We start from the raw sequence: 12485 nt of genomic DNA, 5'->3' as shown, positions 1-12485 counted from the left end.
GTTTGTTAGTCATTTTTTTCTCTCCATAAAAGCTACACCTGGTCTGGCGTTCGGTTCAGTTGTTCTTTGACCCTCTTGTTCTCCCTCTTCTGCTATTAACTTTTTACTTTCATGAACATTAAAAATCATCTTACTTCTGTTCTAGTTTGTTCTGGATTGTTTTCCTCTCCACTGTCGCTGCATGCTTGGTATGAAAGTTAACGACACAATGAATACTGTACTGTTTGATAACTAGAATCAATTGGAATATATGTATGACTGAATTGAAATCGAGACGATATTATATAGAATATTATAAGATGGTATGGGATGGTACAAACCTGCAGCCAGAGTTTATCATGCTGAGACCATTTCCCTCCAGCAGTGCACTGGAACGTGGCGTTTTGTCCCACGTTCACCTCCACATTCTGCAGCCGCAGGAAATGAGGAGCTTTACCTGCAACATAACAACAACACACAAATTATGGTAACAAGTTCATATAAACAAAATCAATAACTGAATACAAATACACACATTATGTGTAAATTAATTCCAAGCTGAAATAAAATAAATATGAAAATTGAGAAACTCACCTGATTTAAATTGTTAAAGTCTCAATTTTAGATCAAACTGCTTGGTTTTAGTAAAATACTTAAATATTTTACTAAGTTTAAATAGACTTAAACAAGTTACAGGGTTCACATTGAACTCCAACTGGTTACATCCAGAAAAAACAGTTTAATTCACTTTGACTTTGACCTAGGACACCATTACACTCTTGAGTTGGTGCCGTCCGACCATAATGTGGTCGGATGACTTGCTGCTTTGGGTAAACGATGCTACAGCATAACTTTTGGTGCACATTGTCAGAAGAAACAAAAACAAACCATCATCCTCCTACCACTTCCTGTCGTCTTCTTTGTTGTTTCCACCAGTAGTAACATCCGGCTGTTGATTGTGTGAAGCGAAAAAGTGTTTCCATTGCAGTTTTGCAAAATAAACCAATTTTAATGCAGCTGAAAGACCAACTCATCCTAGCACAAAACCTTTTTATGGGAAGACTATTTTTTTCAAATGGGCTTTTTTCCATTAAGCAAATTAACTTTTGAAATTTCAATTTGTGCGATTTTATGACACACAGCTAGCATTTGTGTAAACAATATTACTAAAAGACATTTGTAATGTAAGACACAGCAGGTTATTGTTGTAATCAGAAGGGAGGCGTGGCTATGAGACAGACGAGTGCAGGCAGGCTGACATTGTGGTGACTTTGGTCTGGTACTGAGAGCCGTCTGCGACTGGTTAATTTCATTTGACTGTCTGTAGAAGTAGATAAACCCAACCGAGTGTGGAGCCATCACTCATTTAATAATGATAATTTGCTTTGGCAATAATGACAAGGACTTACACATGAAGGTTGCTCCTTCAAAGCTTTTATAATTCATCTTTCTCCATGACATTTCATTATATTGGTGTTTCTGCTTATTTTTGTGCATCATAATAATTCAGATAGGTTTGGGCAGTTAAAACTTTCACATTTTGAAATCAACATTATTGTTTAGTAATGTTTTTATTAATATAAGAGGGAATTTAAGCAGCCAGGAAATAGTAAGTTGGTGATTTTTATAGCACAGAGTTTTGTGGAGCAAAGTGTTTCTGTCAGATTTGAGTGATGAAGACCCTGAGTTTGGACCTTCTTCTGGTTCTCTGCAATCTGTCTGCAATCCTCACTGTCTGCGTGCGTGCGTGGGCGTGTGTGTGTGTGCCTGTGTGTGCAGGACAGCAATAAAACAGATGATGCTCAGCAAGGCTACAGTTTTGCAGGGTCAAACCCAGTCTCTCTCACTTACGGCAAGGATGAGCGAGAACTCGTATGTCATCGATGGCGATGAAACCTGGGTGGCCTTGGACCGAAACCGCCTCGAATATTACCTGAGAGTCAAAACACAGAAGAGAAAGAGGAAGGAGAAAAATAAATAAATGAAAGAAATCCAGATATAAAAACTTTTTTTTTCCTTCACAGGCTGCTGCGTCTCGACATCGCTGTGAAGAAGCTCATATGGGAAGCCCAGGGGAATTTTCCACCAAAAGTCAGCAACTATTCCTCTTTTCACTTCATCACTTCTGTCTCTATCCGTATGCCAGCCACATATGCTGTCACTTCTCTGCTTTTCTCCCTTCTTACTTTCTCCTCATCCATCTTCCATCACTCATTGCCCCCTGTTTTTCCCTCATCTCTTTTTTTCCCTTTCTGAAGCTGTCGCTTTGTGTTGTTCTTCATTTCTTTACCCAAACATGCACTTAAAAAAAGACCTGAACACAGACTGAGGATGACATGAAGTCAGCTGGGTGGCTGGGAGGCCATGAACTCCTGACCCGCCAACATAAACATGACTATAATGTCAAACCGCCTCCAAACAGAGCCAGGATACTCTGAATAGTAAGATCACTTTTTCTCAAACAAATTCCACACATTGGCATCAAAACGACAAATATTTCTTATTAAAATAAAACATAAGAATGCTGCTTGGTAAGTTTATTGGCCAATCATGATTCGATCTTAAATTTAAGCACTGTAAAACATAAAACCGTACCAAGTAAAAATCTGACTTTTTATCAAAAATTAGTCTTTAATCTTCTGAAATAAAAAAAAAATCTGAATTCTGAGGAATAAAAGTTATGACTAAAGTAAAAAAAAAAAAAAAAGACTTTCTTGATTTAGTTTATCGTGCAAATGTCTTAGTAGATATGAAATAAGACAAAATAACTTGCAAGTAACTTTTCAGCAAGATACACAAGCTTGTTTTGAGTCAATAATTCCCCTAAATATTAATTTTAAAAGGTCCAATCAGATTGGTTCCATTTGTTCAATTTTGTGATGGCCAAATCCATGGCCACACTCCTTTATTGGTCATTCTTTTTATACACAGTTTATTTTTTCATACAAACACAACAACACTTTAGTTTCAATAAAAACATTTATTAGTTGATTTGGATACATTTGTTCTATTTGTTAGCGTGCACATTTAGTTAACATATGTATTTATTTACCTGCCTTGGAGTTGCCAGACAAAGGATGGGGGCCAGAGCTCAGAAGCTTAAATGCTGGTTGGACTGAACCACTAGTTCCTGCTGGCAGGGGGAATTTGTAGTTTCTTTGTTTAGATAAGTTTTGTATCTAAGTAAATAATAGTATTTAAAGTTTAATATTTTTGATTTTCATTTTTGGGTCTTTAGTTTAGCCAAACTTAGCTGCACTGCTATTTGTTTTTATGTTATGTGTAATTGTATTCTGTTTAGTTACCCCTATTGTGTCTTAATTGGTCTGATCAACCAGTATATAAACCCCTGTGTGTCATTTCTTTGTTAGGTCAGTTATGTTTGTTTGTTTATATTTTTTGCCTGAGTTCAGTTTTGTTTCTTTGACCTCTTTTATGAGCTCAGTTTATCTTTTGTCAATTATAATCTTTGGGTTAAAATAAAAAACCCTATTTTTCTAATATATCCTGTGACTCCTCCTGTTCTTAACTCGGTCCGTCACAAATCTTATACGTCAAAAAGTCTGCCAGTGGAACTAATACTTTTTAAAATCAATATTAATGAATTATTATCTTAGAAGAAGCTCCTATAACTTGTCTAAAGGTTACTAGTAAGTTGCTTTTTACTTTTGATTCAACTTGAAACTAAATCATTAGTGATTTATTTTAGAGTTTTCTACTCATCTTAAATAATCTCACCTTTTTGTACAAGTGTAAAGCTTTTATATAAAAGTAATTCTACCACCATAGGGTTTGCATAAAACCACTGTGCTGCACTTGATGCTCTGAACTTTTAACTGATAGTTGGTGTAGAAAAGGGAAGTGTCATCTCTCCCTGGGAGGTCACAGATAATTAGGGAGGAAAAGATAAAGAAGCCTTTAATTCACTTTAGCTCCTATAAAGTCTTATATCTGTGATGCTTTTATCCACTGTGCAACACTCAGGTCATTACCTAAAGCAAAGGTACTGTAGTGTTACTTCACGACAGCACAGAGCTGTATACTGCTGCACCTTTAATAGACCAATAAACAAGGAAGCACAGCAAGACTGGAGGTCATTAAACGAACAGTTCAGTTACAGAACTCACCGCAGTACGTGACTCAAAACTGTAAGTAGTGACTACTTATAGTAGGTAAAATATAAGTTTCTACCTCTGCATTTCAGAGAAACAGTCAGGTTGTCGAAAACAATTTAAAGTTTTATTAAAACTTTAAAATAAGCTCCATCTCTGGGTGTTATGGAGTCGTGTCGCAGTCCGACAGCGTCGGCATCCCGTACTAATATAGATATTGGTCCCGATATTAAGAAAACTTCTAGATCTGGTTTCCTGACAACATTCCCAATACATTAGGTCAGATCTATTTGTGAAGTTGTTGGTGTATTTAAGTGTGATGTTCTGGTGCAGAATTATAAAATAAAAGTGTAATTCAGTACATTTATGTCTGTGGTTAAAAGAAATAAATGATTTTAATAAATTCTGCTGTTTTTCTGTATCAGATCAGCATCAGCAGATTCTAAACCTCAGATATCAGAAGTAAAATAAGTGGATCGCTGCGTCCGTATTTCATGAGTATTACTATAAACAGAAAGCGTGTGTGTGTGGGGGTGTGTGGGGGTGTGTGTGTGTGTGTGTGTGTGTGGGGGGGGGTGTGTGTGTGTGTGTGGAGTACCTGATAGGAGTTGGGCCAGAATGTGGAAATGGCGAGTTCAGCCTTGACCCAGCCTTCGGTGACGGTATCCGAGGCGTTCCACACCGGGTTACCTTGAGCGCCTCCATTCACCTGCAGGTGGCGAGCAGCAGGGAAGGACGACAGAAAGGTAAATGATGAAAAGAGCTGATTCAGGGATCCTGCAATCCATAGCAGCAAACCTCAAAAGACAGATTTTCCTTTGATGTGGTGCTGCAGAGGCTTTTTAACCCCTTCAGACCTGAACTAAAACATCTTACCTATTTGGATGTTTAATGCTGATAAGAAGTGTTTCTCAAACTTTTTCAGGCTGAGCATCACTTAACCCATTTAACAAACACTAATGCAATAATGACACCAATGAAAACACTAGTCTCTCTACTCACTTATTGTTGTTTTCTTCTGATGAAAAGGGTGGAGCTGTTTTTTTTTTTAAATGTAAATGGCCACAACAAAACCATGAACACGTATTCTCTGGGCTTTTTGACTTATTTACAGATTATTAAAGTTTGTAGTCTAAGCTTTCCAATCATGTCAAACATATGGAAATCAAAAGAGAAGTTGTTCTTCACTATCAAGTGTTGAGTGCATTAGGACTATTTGCAATCTAGAAGCATAATAAAAAAAATGCTGAGTTGCTTTGGCAGAAACAAAAATTCTCTTCTGCAGCCTAAGCAGGCAAAGTCATAAAAAACAACAGTTCTCAGCAATTGAGACTCATTGGCAGTCGTTCAAAAGAATCGAACCGCTAGTGAACGATATATCAAAACTTACCGCAGGTAGAGCTTAACTTCCTCCGATCATAAAAGTAATCCTGGCATTGTATTCATTCCACTAATATCTTCAGTTTTTCTTTTGAGTGACTCGGTTTTAAGCCATTTATTTATTATTTTTTTTAAACAATCCTTCAGTAAGCTAGCTATGCACGTCACACCTTGAGCTGACGTCACGGCAAATAAACGGCCCTTTCCATGCAGTACCTTTTGCACCAGTCCTTCTCAGCCAACCATCCACTTCCACACATCTTTACTTTCTGCTACACACCTTGATGTAGACGTTTAAAGTTCCTGGGCTTGCCCCGTCGCGACTGGACAGAGAGTACAGGAAGTCGATGCAGTGGGTGTCGTTCTCCTTCAGGGTGGGCATGTACAGGTGAGCCTTCTGTCCTGACGCACGGCCCGATGCATTCACTACCATAAACGAGCCTGCACAAGAAAAAAGAACCAAAAAACACACATGAAGTTAATCTGACATCAGTTTTTAACAGTATCATGTCCTAGTAACCTTTTGAAAGACATTTTGGATTGAAACTGCATGCTACTATTGGGCTGCAACACCCACATAATTAATGAATGCATGTTTCTAAAGGGTGAGAAAATTCCATTAAGTTACATGGAAAATAAACACGGCACTTTTTCATCTAATAAACAGGAATTGTAGCTTTTTCCAAACAGGTTTTATTTTGTTTTCTCAGTCTGCTTTTAAAAAAATCTTTTTGTACATGTTTCAGTTACCATAGCGTCTAGGTGTTCCCCAAGGCAAGGTCTTGGGACCAGTTCCATTTATTTTATACTAGAGGTGAGACTTGAATAAACCATTTTAATCAGGTTAATTGTAAATGTTGGTAATTAATCAAACGAAAATAATAGCCTTTTAATCAAAACAATATATCAACAAAATAAGCTTTTGTAATCACAAAAACATTGTTTACTGCTAAATTATTGAATAGACATATATAAGCTAAGCAATAAAATTTCTTGTTTTTAATCTTATTTAATCAAATTCTAATAGAAAACCACGTAGGGCTATCGACAAAATAAAAATGTTAAATTCAAAAACCCTTTTTGCTGCTAAATTGTTGAACAGACGTATGAGAATAGCGAAAAATATTCATATAAAGACATCTATTGATTTTAAATGTGATGATTGAGGCTTTTTAAATAGCCTAACCATATCTAAGTTCAAATATCTTTGTTTAGTTAAAACATGGATCAGATTTATGGGCGAAAAACCTCCAGTTTCAGACATACTTTGGTGACAATAACTGGCCAACCCTCAATAGTCATATTTGGGGATTCGGAAGTGAATCATCGGTTTGTCACTGGCCGACGACAGTTTCTAGTTTTTAGTGAATTATCAGCATGAAAAGTTAACACTAAGCTGTAAAGAAATGCTAAAATGTCCTGCTTTTCTCCTCCTGTAAGGCCAAATGAAGGGATGTTGTAACTTTTTTGTGTTTCTCCTGCATTCATTTTTTTCCTTGGCACCCTTAAGGTATCGCCCTTTGGGTCGAAAGCATCCAGTTAAATGAACTTTTTAAATAAACTCGACTTGAATATGGAGTCCTATTTTATAATTATGTTTCCTTACATGCACAGGATACTTTATACTTCACAGAGAGAGAATCATTGATTTCTTCAGGACATTAAGTGCATCCTCCATGGATAAATAATGTCCCACAAACTATTAATTACTGAGTACTGTGAGCTGGAAAATGGCTGGTAAGTTTCGTACAGCATAAACCAGATGCTTGATGCAGCAAAAAAAAAGCCAAGCTCTTAAAGCTCTTTAAATCACCAAAATGGTATATCAATGTCCTAATGCATCCACACCCTGAGGGTTGCAAAACCAGGCGTAAACCACACTTTCTTTGTCAGCTTATGGTTTAAGTGTGTTTTAGTCGGTGCTTTACGGCCGAGGATGGAGCTTTTATGGGTCGACCAGCTCCATTTGGCTAACTGCCATCAGCTTCACTAAGAATAAGAAGCGAGTGGAAGAGTCTCTGGGAAGGGAGAGGAAAAAAGTTGCATAATAAATAAAGCAGGTGTGACTGTGCAGATTAATCGTAAATAAAGGTGCATGCTTATATTTTTTGTCCTCTGGTGGTTTCTGAAGGGTTTTTAACAGAATAATAATAATAATGGAGACAGAACTTACAAATAAAACATAACTAATACTTTGTTCTAGGTTTGAAAATATATCTTGTAAAAATTGAATTAAATGGATCCCAAATAACATCTATGCAATGCAAAATGGGATTTTATGATTATGCTACTTTTTCATGACAAACACCTTAACAGTTTGGATGGCTGAGAAATAAGTAACTTACCTATGTTTAAGCCTAATTTATTTTAGGATAAATTACACCTGTGGTCTACTGTAATAACCCTTTTTCATTTTAACCAAATCATTTTCCACGTCCTGTGGTTTGAATAAAACATTTTCTAAAATATCTGTGGCATTTTACATGCAGAGAAAATTTAAAATTTCTGGAAGAATCGCAAATATTATAATGAACACATAACTTGGCAAATTAAGATGGATGGAGCAACATAAAAATAGGACAGTGACACTATGGATGTAAAAAACACCAACAGAGAATGTGAGAATGAATCTCATGGATATAAATGATCGTCTTTTACACAATAGAGTAACAAGATGCTTTTATTCACTCACACTCCAACAAGCATCACCAGAAACAGAACAAACTCACAACCAGCCATTTCTCACATTGTTTCGCTGCTATGGAGGTTAGAGAGACAAAAATCTGTTAACGTGAGAAAAACCCGTGAATCCGTCTACCGTATCACACACACACACACACACACACACCCACACACACCCATACACACGTCCAGATCAGAATAAGTGGGTCAACTCAGAGCAACAAACGTTCCAGCACACACTGCCACTCGAGACCAACTGTTTTCACAAAAACTGTGGAGTCTGAGATCTCACTTTTACTTTTCCAAAGATGTCGACAACAAAGTGAACCAGAATCCTCTGCTGCATATTTCAGCTATGGAAATTATTGTAAATGGGACCTATTATCCAAAATTCACCTTTTTGACATTTTTGTGCTTCTATTTGGGTTTCTACTGTTTCTAAAAACAGACAAAGTACTTAAAAAAACGCCCAGTTGTTTTGTTGGCAACAAGTTGATGTATCTTGGTATCTGGAAAATCCTTCCGAACGTAAAGTAACATATCAGCAGGGACTTCCCATTACCTAGCAACCCCAGCAGAGTTCCACCCATTACCTAGCAACCTTAGTGAAGCCCAGCCCCGTTACCGAGCAACCCAAGCTGAGCTCTGGCACAAATAGTGGGAAGGAACTGTACATTAAATTTACCCAAATGCATTTTGGGCAGTAGGTATAATTAAAAATCAATAGATTGGAAAAAGTTTACACAAAAAAAATCCAAACTCTGCATCCATTACTTGCTTTTGTAAAACATATATGTAGGCCTGTCGCGATAAACGATAAATCGATTAATCGTACCATAAATTAAAACTATCGACGTCATTTTAATTATCGGCATTATCGTCTCTCCCGACCTTTTTCTCTTTCTGTTGATGACACCGAATGAAAAAAGGCTCAACTCCGGTGCTCTCCACTGACTCCTCCCTTCCTCATTTCCTCAGTGTAAAGCCCAGCGCACACTGCACGATCTTAGAGCTGTCGGCCGATTGTCGGCCCATTTTCAAAACCTGACAGATCACACATGAGCCGACAGAAATCCTAGGTATAACGGTTCGATCGGGTTCGTTCCTGCCGTGTGGTGTCCAACAATGGGCACAAAATAATGGCTACAAGTCCAGTGAACTAATTTTAAAACCAGGCATTAATCAATGCTTTACTACAATCTACCTGCAATGCGTGTGGCTAGTGTCAGCGTAAAGTCCTGACTGAATGAAAATCATTATAACCTATTTACGTCACGTTAACGAAGAACAGCTGAAAAGTTACCGGGTTTATTCAATTGCGGTAGCAATTTCTCTCCAACTCCTCCCCTTGTCATTCTTCTTCTTCTTCTTCTTTTCCTTTTTTATGGCGGTTGGCAAGCAACTTTTAGATGTGCATTACCGCCATCTACTGGAATGGAGTGTGGATCGGGACGCTAACTATATACACCCCCCTCAAAACAAAACAAAACAAACAAAACAAAACAAACAAACAAACAAAAAAATAATAATAATAATAAAATAACAACACTTAAATCTTTTCTATCAATTTTGTTTTCTTAAGATAATTAATTAAATAACTTATATCTTTAGAAGTAGAAATTTTTCCCAAAATATCTTGTAAATTTAACTGTAATTTATTTTCTTGTAACCGGCAAACTAATTTCCTTCTCTCAACAGAATATTTGGTACAGAACAACAAAACATGTTTTACTGTCTCTTCTTGACCACAAAAATCACAACTTCCAGTTTGATGTTTTCCTATTTTAAATAAATTACTGTTTAACCTTGTATGCCCAAAACGCAACCTAGATATAACTGTTTCCTCTTTTCTATTTCGTCCCGTTCTCCTCATTGCACCAACTTTTCTTTGAATACTGTACAGCCATCTACCATTTCTATCTTCCTCCCACTGTCTCTGCCATCTTTCCTTAACCTTTTGTTTAATAATAGATTTGATTTCTTCTCTACTAAATGGAACTAATATATCAATATCACTATATTTTGAAGCTAACCCCTTGTCATTTCTATATTCTTTGCATGTTGAATAAACATTAATGTTGTTTCCACGTATCATCTCCAATGTCCGCTGGACTTCGGGTTGCTCCGTGTCAGCTGTTTGGGATTCCCCGACGTAATTTCCCCTCAGAAAACACGGAGGAGAATCCGCGCTTTCTGATTGGCTGCCTGTCACATTCAACAGGTTGAGTTAAGATCCCAGTCGGGGAAAAACCCTGATTTAGATCGGAGCGGCAACGATGATCTACCGTAACACACCACACAATCTTAGAAAGACCAACTTTCTAAGATTGTTGTAAGGGGAAAAATAGGAGCAAAAAATCATGTAGTGTGAATTATTGCATCAGGTAGTCGATGTGCCCATCTTCTCTATTTAAATCTAATTATTACTGAAGGGCAACATAATATACAGACTTCATAATCTGCAGTCTTTGGGTTGAATGCAGTATTTATTTCCACTTTGGCTTTATGTTGTTTAGTTTTTATCAAGTACATTTTTTGTTAATGGAGACTAAGAATCCATTTTGTTTTTGGTTGTTTTGTTTATTTTGTTTATCAGCTCCAGTGTTAAATATTCTGTTGAAAATAAAGTGTATCTATCTTTGGCAGGAAATCGCATGCATTATTACGTCATTTCCATTAAATCAGTGTAAAAAGGTCTTCAGACAATATTATCGTTTATCGCAATAATTTTTTGAGACAATTAATCGCTCAGCAAAATTTGCTATCGTGACAGGCCTACATATATGATTACGATGATGTATGATTTCATATTTATCTCACAGGCAAAAGCAATTATCATCAAAGTATCATCAAAAAGAGAATATTGATACAAAATTTAGGCCTGTTATGAGTGGATGCTAAAACCTGACTCAACTGAAACAAATAGTTATTTATGAAATTAGGTATTTTCTTTTTTCCGTGACAATTACTGCATATTCAGGCAGAAAAGACTCCTAAATACAAAAGGATAATTATATGTTGTATCAGCACAATACCAGACAACACAGGAACAAACTTTTAGGCTCTTTTTTACAAGCAATCTGTTGCAAAAACACAAGTAAGAGACAGAAAGCAAGATTTGAGCCCCTACAAGGTGATTCCCTGAGACAATCAATAACAATTTAGTTCTATTTCACAAGAAAAGTCACTATTTTATGGAGCTTTTCTTCTGTGAACTGAGACGGCTTTCAAAACAGTTTGGCTTTTTTCCACAATAGTCCTATAGAAAGGAAACGTCTGCAGCCATATATTAGTGTTGATATTATTCAGTTAACAGTAATGCACACTTAAGTGTTTCTGCACTGGATTTATGTCTTTAGCTTGTGACAATATGTGAAGGAGGCGGATGCATCCTTTTAATAGAGCTGAAAAGCTATTATATACAGCGTAGGAGGCCAGCTTAAAGGAAAACACAGATATGCACACCTGAACAAAGGAAATGATGCTGTCTACGGGTCCTGGGGAATATATGCTCCATACTTTGGCATCATCTTCCCACTTGGGATCATATAGGATGTGGTATTTTTAAACAGCAGCAGGTTAAGGTCTGTGATCAGGAGAAAATATGGATTTCTCTTTTCTGTTTCCTATCTGAAAGTTTTCAGCTGGAGTTAAAAGTACGCACTAATCCACTTTTTTCACTTCCGATACCAATATCTGAGTTTTAGTATCGGCCGATACCAATCCAATAAAGAAGATTGACTGAGAATGTTTATTTTTTCTAATCATTACAAATTAATTTGATAACTCTGCAGCAGTACAGCACATTTAAATACACAAATATCTTCACAAACTTGGTCAAACATGTAAAAACAGCTTTAGTTTGTTGAGTCAGTGCAGTTAGGAGTAAAACAAACAATGTAAAATAAATAATAAAGAAACTGAGTCAAAAACAATAGGTTGACTACTACATTGGTCAAATATTTAAAACAAACAAGCAAACCTTCTTTCAAATGGGTCTGAAAGTGCAATTAGAAATTCTAAATATCATGTAAAATGAGTCAGAAAACATTTGTTTGAATCTTGAAGTCTACAGCCTTTGTTTTGATTGTTTGAGAATAAAACTGATTAAATTTTCCACTTTAAAAACCAAACTAGTACCTGAAAACAAACTTAAATTGGATGAGCAAGAGAAGGAAGCTAAGCATGAGCGAAACCAGAAAGTACTGAAAATCTTCAGCTGCTGGACGGACACGACTTCTTTCTATCTGGATGAAAAACGACGCCATTGTTGGGTAAAATGGCTCATCTTCCTCATCATCACCTTCGCATAATTTATGCCGAAGGGAATCG

At 36.6% G+C, this 12485-nt stretch overlaps 1 protein-coding gene across 11 annotated transcripts in view; it reads right to left on the bottom strand.

Moving 5' to 3' along the window:
* ptprt (protein tyrosine phosphatase receptor type T) overlaps positions 1-12485 on the bottom strand; it is a 334801-nt gene that overhangs the window by 240326 nt on the left and 81990 nt on the right. For all 11 annotated transcript variants that reach the window (XM_032549166.1, XM_032549170.1, XM_032549167.1 and 8 more), the window contains exons 3-6: positions 5752-5912; positions 4690-4800; positions 1831-1912; positions 321-436 (exon numbers count right to left, since the gene is read on the bottom strand). In XM_032549166.1, coding sequence (XP_032405057.1) covers positions 321-436; positions 1831-1912; positions 4690-4800; positions 5752-5912 — 470 coding nt within the window. The remainder of the gene's footprint in view (positions 1-320; positions 437-1830; positions 1913-4689; positions 4801-5751; positions 5913-12485) is intronic.

This window comes from Xiphophorus hellerii, chromosome 20 (genome assembly GCF_003331165.1).
Source record: "Xiphophorus hellerii strain 12219 chromosome 20, Xiphophorus_hellerii-4.1, whole genome shotgun sequence".
Classification (NCBI taxonomy): Eukaryota; Metazoa; Chordata; class Actinopteri; order Cyprinodontiformes; family Poeciliidae; genus Xiphophorus; species Xiphophorus hellerii.
The sequence above is the reverse complement of the archived record's forward strand: the minus strand, read 5'-3'. Positions and strand labels throughout refer to the sequence as shown.